The sequence below is a fragment of the Populus trichocarpa genome, chromosome 8, assembly GCF_000002775.5.
Source record: "Populus trichocarpa isolate Nisqually-1 chromosome 8, P.trichocarpa_v4.1, whole genome shotgun sequence".
NCBI classification, from domain to species: domain Eukaryota; kingdom Viridiplantae; phylum Streptophyta; class Magnoliopsida; order Malpighiales; family Salicaceae; genus Populus; species Populus trichocarpa.
The window spans coordinates 4,587,478-4,608,135 of NC_037292.2; the positions used below are offsets into that span (position 1 = coordinate 4,587,478).

At 35.6% G+C, this 20,658-nt stretch overlaps 5 protein-coding genes across 5 annotated transcripts; 2 read left to right on the top strand and 3 right to left on the bottom strand.

Moving 5' to 3' along the window:
• Positions 1 to 430: 430 nt before the first annotated feature.
• On the bottom strand, positions 431 to 1,926 carry LOC7462102 (probable leucine-rich repeat receptor-like protein kinase IMK3). Its single transcript, XM_024606971.2, is given in 4 exon segments — positions 431 to 444; positions 909 to 1,058; positions 1,061 to 1,588; positions 1,797 to 1,926. Coding segments are annotated over 4 exon segments (822 nt in total).
• Positions 1,927 to 3,589: 1,663 nt separating this feature from the next.
• LOC7462104 (PRA1 family protein B3) lies at positions 3,590 to 4,669 on the top strand. The gene has a single exon (XM_002311213.4). The coding sequence runs from the start codon at positions 3,824 to 3,826 to the stop codon at positions 4,457 to 4,459; it is 636 nt and encodes a 211-aa protein (XP_002311249.2). The 5' UTR covers positions 3,590 to 3,823; the 3' UTR covers positions 4,460 to 4,669.
• A 2,895-nt stretch (positions 4,670 to 7,564) lies between these two features.
• Positions 7,565 to 9,060, bottom strand: LOC127905638 (probable leucine-rich repeat receptor-like protein kinase IMK3). Its single transcript, XM_052455098.1, is given in 4 exon segments — positions 7,565 to 7,578; positions 8,043 to 8,192; positions 8,195 to 8,722; positions 8,931 to 9,060. Coding segments are annotated over 4 exon segments (822 nt in total).
• A 1,685-nt stretch (positions 9,061 to 10,745) lies between these two features.
• On the top strand, positions 10,746 to 11,803 carry LOC127905660 (PRA1 family protein B3-like). The gene has a single exon (XM_052455235.1). It carries the CDS (start codon positions 10,958 to 10,960, stop codon positions 11,591 to 11,593), a length of 636 nt encoding a protein of 211 aa, XP_052311195.1. The 5' UTR covers positions 10,746 to 10,957; the 3' UTR covers positions 11,594 to 11,803.
• A 5,890-nt stretch (positions 11,804 to 17,693) lies between these two features.
• On the bottom strand, positions 17,694 to 19,210 carry LOC18106753 (L10-interacting MYB domain-containing protein-like). Its single transcript, XM_052455486.1, has 3 exons — positions 18,851 to 19,210; positions 18,091 to 18,748; positions 17,694 to 17,874 (listed from the first exon to the last, which is right to left on the bottom strand). Exons 1-2 carry the CDS (start codon positions 19,169 to 19,171, stop codon positions 18,092 to 18,094), a joined length of 978 nt encoding a protein of 325 aa, XP_052311446.1. The 5' UTR covers positions 19,172 to 19,210; the 3' UTR covers positions 17,694 to 17,874; position 18,091.
• Between the last annotated feature and the right edge of the window lie 1,448 nt (positions 19,211 to 20,658).

Sequence of the window (20,658 nt, forward strand, 5' to 3'; positions counted from 1 at the left end):
GGATGCAATAAACTGTTTTGATTTCTTTCAGTTCACCTGTTACTATCAAGAATTTTTAAAATTCCTCTCTTTTTGTTCAATCCAAAGAGCTGACTGACTGACTGTAGTAGTCTGCCAGAAAGTGTGTACATCAATGCCAAAACGTTACGTGAAACTAATGCAAATAGTAAAGGATAGATTAGTTAAATAATCTCTGCAGCTTTCGGAAGCTAGATTGCATTTTTACCTTGCTGATTGTTTTATTAGAAGATGAACTTGGAAATCAAGTTACGCAAATCATCCTTGGTAAAGAAGGCCCGTGATAGTGAACTATCATCTGAAAAAAAAAAAAAAAAACTTAACCAAGTCAAGATTGAAAAGAAAAATCTTAAGCTTGCAAGTCAGAAATTCTTAATACGAACATGGTAAAAAAACTGTCCTGTTTTTCAGATCAATTGGGAGAACCTGCTTATAAAAATCAAGATGAGCTGAGCCAGAACAAAAATATCCTCAAATAGATCGGAACAACGTGTATTTACGGACACTATAAATAACTCTTAACACTAAGACTCGAGAATGAAAGAATTGTAGCAGTTTTCTAAAAACTAAAAAACTGATTAAATTGAGAAAATTAAAAAAAAAATAACTAAAAAAACTGAATCGTAAAAATTTTTTGATTAAACCGATTAAAATTTTTAAAAAACCAATCAGTTTGGTTTTATAAGCCTGAAACTGAAAAAACCGAACTGAACCTAAATAAAAAAAACAAAAAAAAAACCGAGCCAAACCGGTTTGAACCGGTTTTTCTTCTAAAAAACCGAACCGAACCCAAAACCGGTCGGTTTAAACCGGTTTTAGAATTTTTTAAAAAGAATTTCAGTTTGGTTATTTTTTTTTTATAAAAACTGAATCAAAACAAAAATAATCACCCCTTCTATTTCCTAAACTCTCTGGCCACCAAATAAGTAACCCCATTTCTGGAGTCCCTTCCCCATTTGTTGAAGGAACCCCTGCATCATCATCTCTGGAAGGTCCGGGACTTAAAGCTGTCTCTGGTCTAATCTCTTCCAATTGCTGAGGACTTGTTGAACTTCTGGTCGTGTTGAAGGTGAGGGATCACCACAATGCAAAGCCAATTTCAATGTGGTAAGCAACTTATCACCGATTATTGAGGCATCTTTCATCAATTCCAAGACAAAAACTTCATTAGTCCACTCTTCTTTGACAATAGAGGCAATCCGTTGAGGCAAATCCACACCATTCATTGGCTCACCAGGAGACTTCCCGGTAAGAAGTTCCAAAGTACACTCCAAGGCTGTACACATCTGTTTTTGTGTTTTTGCTATCTTAAGCTTTGAAAGCTCTGGTGCTTGATATCCTAATGCTTCTGCAGTTGCAATTACATTAGTGTTGGCAGCAGCTGTCATTAGCCGGGATAGTCCATAATCTGCAATTTTTGCATTTTTGTGCTCATCAAGAAGGACATTGCTTGATACAAGGTTCCCATGTATGATATTCTCATTGTCGTGCAGGTAGAACAGGCCACGCGTCATGCCCTGTGCTCTTTGCATTCTTGTTTGCCAATCAATTGGCGTATCAGGTCCTCTAGCTGCACGTGCAGCAAGTTAAAATACAGCATGTTGCTAGCTGAAGAGAATAGCTTGTAAAAATATAAAGCAAATTAAAAGAATTTATGCTTTTGATGGAAGAATGTTGCAAGAGTCCCTTTAGGCATGTAGTCGAAAACAAGATTTTTCTCTCCTTAGGCCCCGAATAACAAGCCCTTAATGCCAAAAGACTTGGGTGCCGGATTTTACCGAGCACATCAACCTCGTTTTCGAATTCTTTCTGGCCCTTTGAGATCTTTTCTCTTAATCTTTTCACTGCAACTTGATTCCCATCCTTTAATGTGGTCTTATAGACAGTCCCATAAGTGCTCTTTCCCATAATTTCTGCAGCTGCACACAAAAGATCATCAGCTGTAAAAAACCATTGGCCCATCAAAATGGCTAGTTCCCCTCCAGCCTCTCCACCAGATTCAACTTACACCTATCGCATGATCAATAAAACATTTTCTACTAGTAGAGGTACGAACTATACCAAAATCCTATAATTCAAATGTAAACTACATCATGTGTTCATCAATCTATAAAGACAACACTAATATAATATATACTATGATATTTTACTCAGAGTAATGTATCCTCTTCTCTTTTGGTTTTTGGTTTGTTTCTCTTTTCAATGAAAAGCTTACCGTTTTTTTGGATTGATAAACCAGAAAGGAAGGTGGATCTTCGTAAGTGCTAGATTAGCCAGGCAACTTCATAACACTGTAGTAAGAATTAAGGGAGAATAACGATTTAATACTTCTAATGCATAAACGAGGACCTATCAAGCATCTTATTTCTCGTACCTTCCTGTTTCAGATTTTGAAGCCTGGACCTTCGTTTTAAAGACTTGATCATCTTCAATGGACCATCAGAATTTATATATTGAATGTTGTAATAAACAGCCCATTACTACAGGCCTTTGATTGTCCTAGAAAAAAATACCACTAGCCCAATTCTAGAGGAATATTACAAGTGGGTTTTCTTCGTTGTTTGTTTGATGGCAGAGAGATTATTTGGCCCAGCAAACAAACACACCTTTTTACATTTTTTTTCTCCCCGTGAAACAGCTTAACGTATTGGAGCTTGGAGGTTCTCTCTAGTATCCATTTTGTCTGCGTATTTAGAGTCAGTCATGCATATAAATCACACATAATTCATAGATAGTGATAATGACGAAGCTGTCAATTTCCATTCCGTGAAATACGATAAAAGAGATGGGATTTCATATGGTTTGAACCACTTAAATGGAGATAGCTTGAGATGATATATTAGGTTGGACTAGTATATATGAAATCATAAATCATGATTGATCAAAAACGATGAAGATCATAGTTAGTTGAAGTACGTGTAAGCTGGCCCGGACACCAACGTTAAAATAAAAAAAAATGACAAAGATCATAGAGCATAGGTATCTAGAAAATCACATGGTACTGTTTTTTTATTAACTCACAAGTGGCGTTCTAGCAAAGGAATCTATGAACAGTCACTAATAATCCATAAATACACTACATGTAGTAATCAAAGAGCTAGGTATTTATGAAGACAACTCTTAAAACATGACAAGTCAAGCTGTATCTTCTTTTCTTTGCTAGTTAGAAGAAAGCTTCTATTTCATCTTTTAAGGTTCCAAAAGCCTCACCGAAAATAACCTATTTATAAAAAGATATTAACTTGATGTATTAAAGGGTGTTTAGTGTATAATAGTGATTATTTTTTAAAATATTTTTTGTTTAAAAATAAATTAAAATAATATATTTTTTATTTATAAATATAAAATAATAATTTTAAACATAAAAAAATTCAAATTTCATGTAAATGGCTGTTTGCAGTTACAAACAGCGGCTGAAAAAATCTTGGAGCCTTCCATAGGTGAGGCCCAGAAGGAGACCAGCACAGCTGCACGTTATTGAATAATCAATGATGAACCCAATTAAATGGTTAATCAACAAAGTGCATCATCAATCAGGAAGGAAAAAAAATGGTTATTATTAATAAACAGATGAAATCTCATGGCACCGACAAATCGCCCAGTTTAATTTTCGTTATCATACCGATCGATACATCGAATAATATCCCTTCGAATCTCCAATAATTCTCTCTCTCTCTCTCTCCCTCTCTCTCCCGATTCTCGAATGTCATTAGCCTTGTTCCTCTAGACTCTCTCTCGCTCTTGAGGTAAAGATCTCATAACGAACACCACGCATTTTCCACACTAAGTTTCACGCGCCGCCAAAATGTCCTCTCCTACAATCCCGATCTCAAATCCCCAAACCCTATCCCAACCCCCGATAGCAACTCCCGCTTTCCGCACTTTCCTCTCTCGCCTCTCCATCTCCATCCGCCAAGGCTTCTCTCAACGCCGCCCATGGTACGAGCTTATAGACCGATCCTCCATGGCCCGACCCGACTCTATCTCCGAAGCCGCAACCCGCATCCGAAAAAATCTCTCTTATTTCAAAGTCAATTACATAACCTTACTCGCACTTATACTCGCTTTTTCCCTCCTTTCTCACCCCCTCTCCCTCCTCGCCCTTCTATCACTCCTTGCGTCTTGGATTTTCCTCTACCTCTTTCGACCGTCAGATCAGCCTTTGGTTATTCTCGGCCGTACATTCTCGGAACGTGAGACGCTGGGGATTCTTGTTGTTTTGACGATTGTTGTTATTTTCTTGACAAGCGTAGGATCGCTCTTGATCTCCGCTTTGATGGTTGGGTTTGCTCTTGTTTGTGCTCATGGCGCGTTTAGGGTTCCTGATGATTTGTTTCTTGATGACCAGGAACCTGCTAGTGCTGGTTTCTTGTCTTTCCTTGGCGGCGGCGCCTCTTCCGCCGCTGTTGCGGCTGCTCCTGCTGTTCTCGCTCGTGTTTGATGGTGATTGAACACGGTTTGGTTTCTGTTTTAGATTAGTGGTGAAGAGATTCAATGGTAGAACAATTGCAAAAGATTTGATTAGGGTTTTGTAGAACGGAATGAATTGGAAATTTGATGCAGCATTAGATCTTTCAAGTAATTGATCTTGTAATGATGAATTTGATAGTTTCAAGCTTTTTGTTTCTAATTTTAAATTTATCTTCCTTCCTTCCTTTTTTTTTTCTGTGGTGTGGGTGTGCTATTATTGATTAATCATTTGTTAAGACCTAATTAGTGTTTTACTTTAGTTTGTGAACATGATAGTTGGTTGACAAATGACATGAGACTTTGTTTAAGGTCTGAGATTTGCATGGTTGAAAGTGGACTGACTCTGTATGAGATGGAGAAGCAATGAAAGATGAAAGTTTGTGAGCTAGTTGTTTGAAAAGTCATGGCAAAGTTTAGGGTTGCCAAGTTATGATAGCAGGTGGGATTGGATGGGATGAATTTGTCAAGTATTAGAAAGGAAGTGAACCTGGGCTCTTGATAAATTAGACTAATTTTTTGTTGCAAGTTATCTGGAGCTTTGGATTGCCATACTGTGTTCTTTTTCAGGAAAGGAGCACTTACATGATGACATTGAGAGCTTAAGGGAGCTTCAACAATAATTCAATGTATTGTGCTTGTAGTTTGGCTTGCTTTTAGTTCTTTGCGGGGGCAAATGTGTTTTGCTTCTAGCTTGTTTTGCCATGCATTTGAGTTTCGAGCTTACGTCCAAGGGGTTTAAATCCTCTTAAATACAGATCAAGCTGAAAATTTTCCTTGAATGTTGTGTTGGGGTATTTCTAATTGTTGTCGTGATTGCTGAGTTTGTTGGCAGTGAGGAAGGTACACGCCTTGTGATTTATGTCTCTGAAAAAACCCAAAATCTTGGAGAATACATGGTGGGCATTTGTTTTTCTATGATGCTGTGCAACTATCTTTCTTTAGTCTTCCAGGATTTGTTGCTTCTCGGAGTACTGCAAATGTTTGCACGCATGCTAGAAGCCCTTCTAAACCATTTTCTACTTTTCTTCTTTTTTATAGATGCAATGAACTCTAACATATATGGTCCGATAATAGATAAATTGGGCAATTATCACAGTAAATGTAAAAAATTGGTGGAATAATATCGTTTAAAAAAGTTTAAAAAAATTTGACAAAATAGTATATTTTTATTGTCACTTTTTAGAGTAAATGTCACTCTTTATAAGCCTGACAAGGTGAATATCCAATCATTTGACCGGTTTTGAAAATAACAAGAAAAATTTTAAAATTTCTAAAATCGAGGTGTCTCGACTAAGTTTTTTATATTTAAAGATCTAACAGTCTACGTAGTGAAGTAATCGCTCCTATAAAAATTTAAGTGTAATTCAACGGTTAGATCAAAAATAACGGTCCTTTTGATTTTGATCTTGTGCGATCAAATCTCCTCTTGAACCTAAATATATCTCACTGGTCTATAAATATAATTGTTAGGTCATTCACATGACATGCTTGGAACATAGTCTCATTTAGTTATGATAAACCTACATTTGACTATTCAAAATTATTTGTTATCACAAGTCTAGTTATATCATTGATATTGAAAAACAAATGACAACTATTTTTTAATTTATTTTTTAGTTTATAAAATGAACAAAGATATATATATTTTAACTCATGAAACATGTTTGAAAACAAATATTCATAAAATTATAATTTTTATATGAAATAGTCGGCCAATTAACACAAATAGATCTAATTAGCTGATTAGTTAAGCCGGATGATTGGATTTTTAATTTGTTATGCTTTTGAAACGTGATAAGATAAAAAAAAATATTATTTTTTTCAAAAAAAATTTAAAAATAATGTTATTCCGTTAATTTTTTATATAATTTGAAAAGAAAAAACGATAATATAAATTCAAAAGAGTTTTTTATGCTTGTGTGCCGCTCCATGCGATGTATTGACTTTGTGGTGATATCTTAGCCCCATGTAATAGTATCGCCGTACAATTGAGATGAGGAGACAAAAACATACTTAGAAGCTTAAGAGTATCCACTACATAAGCTAAATGAATAGCTAAAAATAAAAAATTAATTTTTTTTTATATTTTAAGAGAAAAGCTAAATAAAATATTAAAATAACTTTTTTTCTCCATAAATGCTATTTGTGGGTATCTCTTAAAAGAATCAAAACTAAAAAAGTAGAGTCAACAAAAAAATAAACTAATTAAATCTAGCCATGTGAAAAAAAAACATCAAAATCATTAAAAAAAATAAAACACTTATTTATTTTATTTTAATAGAATTTGCTTTTTAAATAATTTTTTTCATTGAAATATACATGGAAAAAAAATATTATTTATACTATTTAAAATATTATTTTATCCATTTATCTTTTTAAAATAGAATCTCCTATGGGCATGGGAGATGCTCTAACAGCGGCCATGCAATCTGTGTTACATGGATTCGCAAATCAAAGCCCAGGGCTGAATAAGCATTCCAAATGACTGGCGCATAACACATCTACTGGCCCTTTGGATCTCCGTTCATTGCACATCTGGAGCACATTTCATCAAAGCATCGTGATGTATCTGGGCTTTGATTAACTGTGCCTCTATCAAGTTATGGCCTCAACACAAACAAGTTACCGGTTCCAGCATTTGTTTCTGGATGCAATAAACTGTTTTGATTTCTTTCAGTTCACCTGTTACTATCAAGAATTTTTAAAATTCCTCTCTTTTTGTTCAATCCAAAGAGCTGACTGACTGACTGTAGTAGTCTGCCAGAAAGTGTGTACATCAATGCCAAAACGTTACGTGAAACTAATGCAAATAGTAAAGGATAGATTAGTTAAATAATCTCTGCAGCTTTCGGAAGCTAGATTGCATTTTTACCTTGCTGATTGTTTTATTAGAAGATGAACTTGGAAATCAAGTTACGCAAATCATCCTTGGTAAAGAAGGCCCGTGATAGTGAACTATCATCTGAAAAAAAAAAAAAAAAACTTAACCAAGTCAAGATTGAAAAGAAAAATCTTAAGCTTGCAAGTCAGAAATTCTTAATACGAACATGGTAAAAAAACTGTCCTGTTTTTCAGATCAATTGGGAGAACCTGCTTATAAAAATCAAGATGAGCTGAGCCAGAACAAAAATATCCTCAAATAGATCGGAACAACGTGTATTTACGGACACTATAAATAACTCTTAACACTAAGACTCGAGAATGAAAGAATTGTAGCAGTTTTCTAAAAACTAAAAAACTGATTAAATTGAGAAAATTAAAAAAAAAATAACTAAAAAAACTGAATCGTAAAAATTTTTTGATTAAACCGATTAAAATTTTTAAAAAACCAATCAGTTTGGTTTTATAAGCCTGAAACTGAAAAAACCGAACTGAACCTAAATAAAAAAAACAAAAAAAAAACCGAGCCAAACCGGTTTGAACCGGTTTTTCTTCTAAAAAACCGAACCGAACCCAAAACCGGTCGGTTTAAACCGGTTTTAGAATTTTTTAAAAAGAATTTCAGTTTGGTTATTTTTTTTTTATAAAAACTGAATCAAAACAAAAATAATCACCCCTTCTATTTCCTAAACTCTCTGGCCACCAAATAAGTAACCCCATTTCTGGAGTCCCTTCCCCATTTGTTGAAGGAACCCCTGCATCATCATCTCTGGAAGGTCCGGGACTTAAAGCTGTCTCTGGTCTAATCTCTTCCAATTGCTGAGGACTTGTTGAACTTCTGGTCGTGTTGAAGGTGAGGGATCACCACAATGCAAAGCCAATTTCAATGTGGTAAGCAACTTATCACCGATTATTGAGGCATCTTTCATCAATTCCAAGACAAAAACTTCATTAGTCCACTCTTCTTTGACAATAGAGGCAATCCGTTGAGGCAAATCCACACCATTCATTGGCTCACCAGGAGACTTCCCGGTAAGAAGTTCCAAAGTACACTCCAAGGCTGTACACATCTGTTTTTGTGTTTTTGCTATCTTAAGCTTTGAAAGCTCTGGTGCTTGATATCCTAATGCTTCTGCAGTTGCAATTACATTAGTGTTGGCAGCAGCTGTCATTAGCCGGGATAGTCCATAATCTGCAATTTTTGCATTTTTGTGCTCATCAAGAAGGACATTGCTTGATACAAGGTTCCCATGTATGATATTCTCATTGTCGTGCAGGTAGAACAGGCCACGCGTCATGCCCTGTGCTCTTTGCATTCTTGTTTGCCAATCAATTGGCGTATCAGGTCCTCTAGCTGCACGTGCAGCAAGTTAAAATACAGCATGTTGCTAGCTGAAGAGAATAGCTTGTAAAAATATAAAGCAAATTAAAAGAATTTATGCTTTTGATGGAAGAATGTTGCAAGAGTCCCTTTAGGCATGTAGTCGAAAACAAGATTTTTCTCTCCTTAGGCCCCGAATAACAAGCCCTTAATGCCAAAAGACTTGGGTGCCGGATTTTACCGAGCACATCAACCTCGTTTTCGAATTCTTTCTGGCCCTTTGAGATCTTTTCTCTTAATCTTTTCACTGCAACTTGATTCCCATCCTTTAATGTGGTCTTATAGACAGTCCCATAAGTGCTCTTTCCCATAATTTCTGCAGCTGCACACAAAAGATCATCAGCTGTAAAAAACCATTGGCCCATCAAAATGGCTAGTTCCCCTCCAGCCTCTCCACCAGATTCAACTTACACCTATCGCATGATCAATAAAACATTTTCTACTAGTAGAGGTACGAACTATACCAAAATCCTATAATTCAAATGTAAACTACATCATGTGTTCATCAATCTATAAAGACAACACTAATATAATATATACTATGATATTTTACTCAGAGTAATGTATCCTCTTCTCTTTTGGTTTTTGGTTTGTTTCTCTTTTCAATGAAAAGCTTACCGTTTTTTTGGATTGATAAACCAGAAAGGAAGGTGGATCTTCGTAAGTGCTAGATTAGCCAGGCAACTTCATAACACTGTAGTAAGAATTAAGGGAGAATAACGATTTAATACTTCTAATGCATAAACGAGGACCTATCAAGCATCTTATTTCTCGTACCTTCCTGTTTCAGATTTTGAAGCCTGGACCTTCGTTTTAAAGACTTGATCATCTTCAATGGACCATCAGAATTTATATATTGAATGTTGTAATAAACAGCCCATTACTACAGGCCTTTGATTGTCCTAGAAAAAAATACCACTAGCCCAATTCTAGAGGAATATTACAAGTGGGTTTTCTTCGTTGTTTGTTTGATGGCAGAGAGATTATTTGGCCCAGCAAACAAACACACCTTTTTACATTTTTTTTCTCCCCGTGAAACAGCTTAACGTATTGGAGCTTGGAGGTTCTCTCTAGTATCCATTTTGTCTGCGTATTTAGAGTCAGTCATGCATATAAATCACACATAATTCATAGATAGTGATAATGACGAAGCTGTCAATTTCCATTCCGTGAAATACGATAAAAGAGATGGGATTTCATATGGTTTGAACCACTTAAATGGAGATAGCTTGAGATGATATATTAGGTTGGACTAGTATATATGAAATCATAAATCATGATTGATCAAAAACGATGAAGATCATAGTTAGTTGAAGTACGTGTAAGCTGGCCCGGACACCAACGTTAAAATAAAAAAAAATGACAAAGATCATAGAGCATAGGTATCTAGAAAATCACATGGTACTGTTTTTTTATTAACTCACAAGTGGCGTTCTAGCAAAGGAATCTATGAACAGTCACTAATAATCCATAAATACACTACATGTAGTAATCAAAGAGCTAGGTATTTATGAAGACAACTCTTAAAACATGACAAGTCAAGCTGTATCTTCTTTTCTTTGCTAGTTAGAAGAAAGCTTCTATTTCATCTTTTAAGGTTCCAAAAGCCTCACCGAAAATAACCTATTTATAAAAAGATATTAACTTGATGTATTAAAGGGTGTTTAGTGTATAATAGTGATTATTTTTTAAAATATTTTTTGTTTAAAAATAAATTAAAATAATATATTTTTTATTTATAAATATAAAATAATAATTTTAAACATAAAAAAATTCAAATTTCATGTAAATGGCTGTTTGCAGTTACAAACAGCGGCTGAAAAAATCTTGGAGCCTTCCATAGGTGAGGCCCAGAAGGAGACCAGCACAGCTGCACGTTATTGAATAATCAATGATGAACCCAATTAAATGGTTAATCAACAAAGTGCATCATCAATCAGGAAGGAAAAAAAATGGTTATTATTAATAAACAGATGAAATCTCATGGCACCGACAAATCGCCCAGTTTAATTTTCGTTATCATACCGATCGATACATCGAATAATATCCCTTCGAATCTCCAATAATTCTCTCTCTCTCTCTCTCCCTCTCTCTCCCGATTCTCGAATGTCATTAGCCTTGTTCCTCTAGACTCTCTCTCGCTCTTGAGGTAAAGATCTCATAACGAACACCACGCATTTTCCACACTAAGTTTCACGCGCCGCCAAAATGTCCTCTCCTACAATCCCGATCTCAAATCCCCAAACCCTATCCCAACCCCCGATAGCAACTCCCGCTTTCCGCACTTTCCTCTCTCGCCTCTCCATCTCCATCCGCCAAGGCTTCTCTCAACGCCGCCCATGGTACGAGCTTATAGACCGATCCTCCATGGCCCGACCCGACTCTATCTCCGAAGCCGCAACCCGCATCCGAAAAAATCTCTCTTATTTCAAAGTCAATTACATAACCTTACTCGCACTTATACTCGCTTTTTCCCTCCTTTCTCACCCCCTCTCCCTCCTCGCCCTTCTATCACTCCTTGCGTCTTGGATTTTCCTCTACCTCTTTCGACCGTCAGATCAGCCTTTGGTTATTCTCGGCCGTACATTCTCGGAACGTGAGACGCTGGGGATTCTTGTTGTTTTGACGATTGTTGTTATTTTCTTGACAAGCGTAGGATCGCTCTTGATCTCCGCTTTGATGGTTGGGTTTGCTCTTGTTTGTGCTCATGGCGCGTTTAGGGTTCCTGATGATTTGTTTCTTGATGACCAGGAACCTGCTAGTGCTGGTTTCTTGTCTTTCCTTGGCGGCGGCGCCTCTTCCGCCGCTGTTGCGGCTGCTCCTGCTGTTCTCGCTCGTGTTTGATGGTGATTGAACACGGTTTGGTTTCTGTTTTAGATTAGTGGTGAAGAGATTCAATGGTAGAACAATTGCAAAAGATTTGATTAGGGTTTTGTAGAACGGAATGAATTGGAAATTTGATGCAGCATTAGATCTTTCAAGTAATTGATCTTGTAATGATGAATTTGATAGTTTCAAGCTTTTTGTTTCTAATTTTAAATTTATCTTCCTTCCTTCCTTTTTTTTTTCTGTGGTGTGGGTGTGCTATTATTGATTAATCATTTGTTAAGACCTAATTAGTGTTTTACTTTAGTTTGTGAACATGATAGTTGGTTGACAAATGACATGAGACTTTGTTTAAGGTCTGAGATTTGCATGGTTGAAAGTGGACTGACTCTGTATGAGATGGAGAAGCAATGAAAGATGAAAGTTTGTGAGCTAGTTGTTTGAAAAGTCATGGCAAAGTTTAGGGTTGCCAAGTTATGATAGCAGGTGGGATTGGATGGGATGAATTTGTCAAGTATTAGAAAGGAAGTGAACCTGGGCTCTTGATAAATTAGACTAATTTTTTGTTGCAAGTTATCTGGAGCTTTGGATTGCCATACTGTGTTCTTTTTCAGGAAAGGAGCACTTACATGATGACATTGAGAGCTTAAGGGAGCTTCAACAATAATTCAATGTATTGTGCTTGTAGTTTGGCTTGCTTTTAGTTCTTTGCGGGGGCAAATGTGTTTTGCTTCTAGCTTGTTTTGCCATGCATTTGAGTTTCGAGCTTACGTCCAAGGGGTTTAAATCCTCTTAAATACAGATCAAGCTGAAAATTTTCCTTGAATGTTGTGTTGGGGTATTTCTAATTGTTGTCGTGATTGCTGAGTTTGTTGGCAGTGAGGAAGGTACACGCCTTGTGATTTATGTCTCTGAAAAAACCCAAAATCTTGGAGAATACATGGTGGGCATTTGTTTTTCTATGATGCTGTGCAACTATCTTTCTTTAGTCTTCCAGGATTTGTTGCTTCTCGGAGTACTGCAAATGTTTGCACGCATGCTAGAAGCCCTTCTAAACCATTTTCTACTTTTCTTCTTTTTTATAGATGCAATGAACTCTAACATATATGGTCCGATAATAGATAAATTGGGCAATTATCACAGTAAATGTAAAAAATTGGTGGAATAATATCGTTTAAAAAAGTTTAAAAAAATTTGACAAAATAGTATATTTTTATTGTCACTTTTTAGAGTAAATGTCACTCTTTATAAGCCTGACAAGGTGAATATCCAATCATTTGACCGGTTTTGAAAATAACAAGAAAAATTTTAAAATTTCTAAAATCGAGGTGTCTCGACTAAGTTTTTTATATTTAAAGATCTAACAGTCTACGTAGTGAAGTAATCGCTCCTATAAAAATTTAAGTGTAATTCAACGGTTAGATCAAAAATAACGGTCCTTTTGATTTTGATCTTGTGCGATCAAATCTCCTCTTGAACCTAAATATATCTCACTGGTCTATAAATATAATTGTTAGGTCATTCACATGACATGCTTGGAACATAGTCTCATTTAGTTATGATAAACCTACATTTGACTATTCAAAATTATTTGTTATCACAAGTCTAGTTATATCATTGATATTGAAAAACAAATGACAACTATTTTTTAATTTATTTTTTAGTTTATAAAATGAACAAAGATATATATATTTTAACTCATGAAACATGTTTGAAAACAAATATTCATAAAATTATAATTTTTATATGAAATAGTCGGCCAATTAACACAAATAGATCTAATTAGCTGATTAGTTAAGCCGGATGATTGGATTTTTAATTTGTTATGCTTTTGAAACGTGATAAGATAAAAAAAAATATTATTTTTTTCAAAAAAAATTTAAAAATAATGTTATTCCGTTAATTTTTTATATAATTTGAAAAGAAAAAACGATAATATAAATTCAAAAGAGTTTTTTATGCTTGTGTGCCGCTCCATGCGATGTATTGACTTTGTGGTGATATCTTAGCCCCATGTAATAGTATCGCCGTACAATTGAGATGAGGAGACAAAAACATACTTAGAAGCTTAAGAGTATCCACTACATAAGCTAAATGAATAGCTAAAAATAAAAAATTAATTTTTTTTTATATTTTAAGAGAAAAGCTAAATAAAATATTAAAATAACTTTTTTTCTCCATAAATGCTATTTGTGGGTATCTCTTAAAAGAATCAAAACTAAAAAAGTAGAGTCAACAAAAAAATAAACTAATTAAATCTAGCCATGTGAAAAAAAAACATCAAAATCATTAAAAAAAATAAAACACTTATTTATTTTATTTTAATAGAATTTGCTTTTTAAATAATTTTTTTCATTGAAATATACATGGAAAAAAAATATTATTTATACTATTTAAAATATTATTTTATCCATTTATCTTTTTAAAATAGAATCTCCTATGGGCATGGGAGATGCTCTAACAGCGGCCATGCAATCTGTGTTGTAGTTTCCCAGGTTCTTTAGCTGAATTTGTACAGGTAGACCAGACCTATGCTAAGTGTACTGCGGCATTTGACATCGGTGGGAGCAAAAGCTGAATCCTCAAAATCCCTTGCTTTTTGATCCAATTGTAAGGCTTGTCCACGACACTTCATCGAAGTACCGAGTAGGAAAATAATCCGTTAGATTATTTATCTTTTTAAGTATATAAATTTAATTAATTAATTAATTAAATACTATAATTAAATAAAAAATTAATTATAAATAGTCTGTTACACAAGCGCTAAGTTTCTAACTTCAACATGAATGGCTTGCGTCTAATTGAACTTAGTTGTAAAACTAAGATCACCGAGAAATTGGTTAATTGCACAAAGAGCTAGTAAAGATAAATCCAAACCATAAGAATTATCCCCTTCAGCTCTCGCTGGAAAGGAAAATAAAGCTGATTCTTTCTTGGGCCTTCTAAGAACTTGTTGTGAGAGGTAGAATAGAAGAACCTAACACCTGGGCACACAAGTCTTCGTGGCATCAGCCAAGCCAGAAGGCGGGGAAGGACTTGCATCCTCTAAGAGTGTGTTTGGTATTGCTGTTGCTGTTGTGGTTGCGGTTGGAAAAAAGTGATTTTTTCAAAAAGCACTTTTTCTGTGGTTTGTGTATATAATTTGAGTGTTTGGTTAAAAGTGTGGTTTGACTTTATTGTTGTTAAAAACATGTTTGGTTAAACCTGTGGTTGCGGTTGCTTTGGTACACAAAATGATGAAAAATGACAAATAAAATAATTCTTTATGTTAAGAGAAAATAAAATATTTTTTCCACATAAATACTAGCAACATAAGAAAAGCGTGATTTGTTATTACAACTAAACATTATTGCCCCATCAAACTATTTGCAATGCCATCACGAATATAATCCATACGCGACGCACTCTGGTGTCCAGTTCTTTGTGATTGTGGAACGACATCGGGAAAAATATCTGGAGGAACGAAATCAGGATGGCTATCAAACTTGTTGAATGCAACATCTTGGCCTGACTTCCGTCGAATATAGTTGTGCAGCGCCATTGATGCGACAACAATTTTAACCTGTGATTTGTAAGGAAACTCAGGCATGGTTTGCAAGATTCGCCATCTTTTCTTCCAAACTCCAAATGTACGTTCGATAACACATCGTAATGATGAATGGACTCGGTTGAATAGTTCCTCCCGACTTCGCGGTTGTCCTCGTCGCTGAAATTCTGGAAGATGATATCTCTCCCCTCTATATGGACCCAAGTAACCATATTCATTCGGATATCCCGAATCAACGAGATAATACTTCCCTGCATAAATGTACTAATTGTTTAACGCTTACAAAATACTTCATAGAAAAAGAAATTAGACTAGCTGAACAACAACCATAATTTTTTTCGGGTTAATACCTTTCGGTGGCCGTGGAAATTGTATGTTTGTATTTCCAATTGCCTCATAAAATATTCTTGTATCGTGAGCACTACCTTCCCACCCAGCCCAAACAAATATAAATTGCATGTCAAAGCTACATGCTGCCATTATATTTTGCGTCGGTATACCTTTTCTACCAATAAATGGTATTTGAATTTCTTGTGAAACACATGCACGTACATGTGTTCCATCAATCGCTCCAATGCAATTCTACAAAAACAAAAAATTTGTTGTCGAAGCAATTTAATTACACTTAAATATTTGATTGTAACCTTTTGAAATATTTAACTACTTGTACAGAGTATTGCTTACCTTGAAATAGGGCATGTATCTCGGATTCATTTCAATTTCCAATGGTGTTGTTGTGAATTCCGGATCTACTGGTCTGATGAAATCAGCTGCTAGCAAGCACACTGAACGAAGAACCTCTTTGAAATTTCTGGAAACTGTTTCACCTGAATGCTGAAAACGCTCCTGCACCTCTCTATTTGAAGCACCTAGAGCTAAAGTGTAGAGAAACATGCCTACTTTCTCAATAACACTCATCCGTCTAGACGGTTTCAACCTGTACATCGTTTCCAACTCTAAAGCCAAACTCTTCAATGTGTCCGCATCCATCCGAAACATGTTCACACAGCGCATCCAATGCCCATTTAAAATTTCCGTCAACCATCGCATGCCAGTGTTGTATGAATTCATACATGGCTCTTTGTAAACATACGTATTGTAATACATCGTCAGTGCTCCAGCAGTGCATATGACTAATTTAGTTCGATCACACTCTCTAAGCCAGAATAAATCACCACTGTCATTGTCATCCTGTTGATTTAGGTCGTCGTCCTGAACCTCACTGTTATAGTTCTCATAACCATCACCGACACTACCTCCAAAACCACTTACTGAACTTGTACCAGCAAACCCATCCGACACATATCGACCAACATTATTCATAACATTTTCATAATGGTCATCAAAAAGCGCATTAAACCAATTCGGATCCATATCTACAAACACAACTTAATATCAATTTCCAACTTGCACAGTATCGGTAAATAATACATGTTCATTGAATAATATTTTTTGATTTGTTGTGTTGTTAATGGCGATCTTAACACAAAACATTTATGCTTGATGAAACGCTAAATATCAAACATCTTTAACTTATATGTAACTCATTCAATATTTTTCAACAAAACAATAATTGTAATTTTCAACCTGCAACGTAACGGTAACATGACAGTTTTCACTGCGTAATTTGTTTACATTATTTTAAACATTAATGGCGACATTAACTTATCCCAAAACATCTTCATTGCAGCAATCCCTAATAATCGAACTTATTTACGACGAAATTAATTTAAGCAAAAAACATTTAAATTGAAGCAACCCCAACGAATCACACACATTTTACTTATAAGTAACGCATTCAATATTTTACAACACAAACTTAAATTCAACCCTCAAAACATTGTTTATACACGTTGGCATGCTTGAAATATGTGGTGGCAAGCCATTAAGGTTTCATGAGGAAACAAAACTAAAGATAAGGGACTGCTGTATAAATAGGGAAAAAACAACAAATAAACTTGCTTTATTGACAATAATAGCAGCCCTATCAGATTTACCATCTAAATTTGATAACAAAACATAAAGATAAAGCTGTATTAACTAAAAAACAGCCCTAAAATCAACAACTAACCTTCTAAAGTCAATGAAGTTGACGTTGCAGTGTAAAAACAGCAACAAAACCTCCTGAAAACAGCCCTCAATACACGTGGGAATGCTTGCAAAATTTGTGGCCAGCCAATGAAAATGCTTTGGAATGATAATGCATCTTAAATAGAAACACACACACAGCACAAACCAACATACATTTACTGCCATACCCATCAGCAAACCAGTATTTGTACCATGACCAACCATTCAACCCAGCAACTGTCATTCAACCCACAATCAAACATTCAAGTAAGGAACAATAATTCAAGGCTGTAGCAGCAATTCAAGTCAACTAACATTCAACCAATCAGCTGCCATTCAACTCATAAAAATCCATGAAATCCCTCAAGTTACAATATGAAAATCAAGGCTGAAAAAGCAAACTGAACACAAAGTGTTCCAGCCATTCAAACTAGGCTATAAAAGTCAACATGAAACCTACAATTACAACTTGTAAAAGGTACAACAATAGCTGTTAAAAACATCTCAAACATAACTAATGAGCCGACAACTACAAATACAAAGGAATTGCTCAACATATGATACATTACAAGTTAAGAAACCTGGGAAAAAACAGCAAAGGCATAACCGTTTGCATCAACCATTTGGCAATTCTACAGCCGCAGCAACACCTCATGCACCTAACCTTTTTGTTGACTTTTAACTGTGAGAAAACACATAACCATACAACATGTTAACGACTTATTGGCATATAAATTAAACATTAGAAGTGTGCTAAACATTCAAAAACACTTGAAATATGAAATGCATGCAATAATTACCAAAACATATGACACACAATAAAATTTAATTGTTGCGACATATAACACAAAATAACATACATAATTGTTATTTTTCCCTAAAGCAAATGTAAACTTACTTCAAGGTCTGTAGGTTGCCCTTCGATCGAACATTAATTTCAGCCACTGAAATTTTCGGTCCATATCACCAATTGCTGCCCACATTTCCCTCCTACTTCTAACCATGAAAAACTCAGTTGCAAAACAATACAACTCACTGCCGAACACCACTTCCTCAATGGAGTGAAACTCCTTCATCACCTCTTCTATGCTACATCCTTTTTTATCAAAAACAGTTGACGTGCATTCACTCTTGGTAGACACACTATCAACTAACTTATCTAATCGCGCAAACAAATGCGATCCCCTTCCGGCACCCTTTTTTTTTTTCAAATTTTGTTGGGAACTTTGTTGCACACCTTTTCTCTTCCCACTACTACCAGTAGGATTGCTTGTGCTGTTGGAAAAATTGACACCAGCCACCATATTATTGACATCGGCAACAAAATTTGGTAGACTGTCCTCCTCAGAATCTCCACTACCTTCCTGCAGCTCAGGGTCCTCATTTACTACGTTAGTTTGCCTTTGACCGACACCATCTTCATCAGAATTCAGACCCTGTGATGGAGCCCAAGCATACTGACCGGTAGCAACAGTGTTTGTAAACATGATATCATATTTACTACACAATGTTGGATCGATGCCAACATGCCTAAACTTTCTTGCTCCGCGTATCTCCTACAACAAAGGGACAATGAAGAAAAAAATGCATAAAAAATGATGTAAAAGCACGCAATCAAACAATTTATTATAGCTCTAAACATACTGAAAAAAACAGACCTGGTTTTTAGCTTTCCACCATTCATCAGGAGCCGCAATTGTTCCCAGTTCAGCACTCCATCCTACTCCTGTTTCGGAAATCAACTTTTTCCATATTCTCCAATCTTTTTTGATTCCGTCCCACTTATTCTTTAATTGTGCTTTCGTTAATGCATGACCAGTTTGATCCTTAAAGCAATTCATAACATATTTCCACCCAGCTTTGTCGAAATGTGTGTTGGGTCGCATACCTTGCTCAATTGCTTTAATACATATGTCACAAAAAGCGTGCAACATCTCTCTAGTCCAACAAGCCTTATCTTGTGATTGAGAATCGTCCATGTTCTCGGCTAAAATGTTTTGTCTAATATACAATTAACAAGTTAATTTCAATTGCCACTCTAAACTAATAAACCGGTGCAAAAGAAACTCTTAATTTCCACAACACCAATATCCACATATTGAAAAATCATATGCTCTCTTCTTTCCTAAGAAAAAAAGACCATCCCCTTTTCACATTCCGCACTCCGCAATCACATCCTTTATGTTTGACAAAATCTTATAATTTTTATCCTGTCCCAGTTGATCAAAAAAACTTTTTGCAGCAATTCTAGCTAACATAAAGTATTACTCCACTCTCTTCAAACCTTCCCTTGACAGCAATGAATAACCTTTTCTTGATTAAATTTACTAATTTAAATAAAACACAGAGAATCATTCTACTAATGCTAAACCAAATTTAGCAGAGACAATGAAGGTAATGACTAGCTAGCTCCCATTTAAATAAAAAATCCACATCAAAACCAAAGTCTTTAACACGACAGCACATATATTTGTGACTAGCTATGCATAACAGCGTAAGGAAATGTTAACATTTTGATGGTTTCACACCACGCACAGCCAAAAGCACATGTAAAAAGAGAATCAAAGATATAAAGTCACTGTGCAACCGAAACAAACCAACTGACCTTGAATTTTCTTGTGCAACCGAGACAGAGAGTGGTAAGATGCTTGTGCTTGAGCTTTCCAGGAGGCTGATTTCGAAGCTCTCTTTGGTTCCGGCAAAGAAAACACACAGCAAGAGACAATTTTGGTTAGAGAAAACAGTTTGTTTTAGCTGATAAGGCAAGATCTATACATTTTTTTAGGTCAAGTGCGAAGAAAATTACCTGGTTCAGTGCGTGTCTTCTTCAACCGCGAAAGGAGCTCATCATGGCAGCAGATCGGTGGCAGATGAGCTTGATCTACACTCGGCTACAAACACTGGTGACACTCTGTGTGAGAGAATGGACGAAGAGTGTGTGTACTGAAAGCGCGATGAGGAGTATTGATTTTTTGAGAAGAGGGCAGCTGTGGAGGAGGAGAGCCCTGGGATGCGAATGTGGAGGAGGGGAGACAACCGTGATGTTGAGGACAGATAGGGCTATTAATTTTTTGGTAAAGGTTTTTACGTTTTCTGAACAGCAGCCACGACAAAAAGCAACTATCAGTTGCTTTTGCTTATCCTGCGTTTGCAACGCAAATTGTGTGGGCCCCATGAAGTTTGAAAACGTAGTTAGCTGTTAACCAAACAGCTTGTTTTATTAGAATCGTAGGAAACGTGGACGCTCCCACGTAACCAAACATGCTCTAAGAACTTGCATGTACTAGGACGCCACCAGCTGGTTATGGCGTGGGGACATGTTATGCGTGGGTATTATTTAGTAGAAATTGTTTTTTAAAATATTTTTTATTTAAAAATATATTTAAAAAATATATTTTTTATTTTTTTAAAATTATTTTAATATCAGCATATTATAAATACATTTCTAAGAGAAACGGATCATATA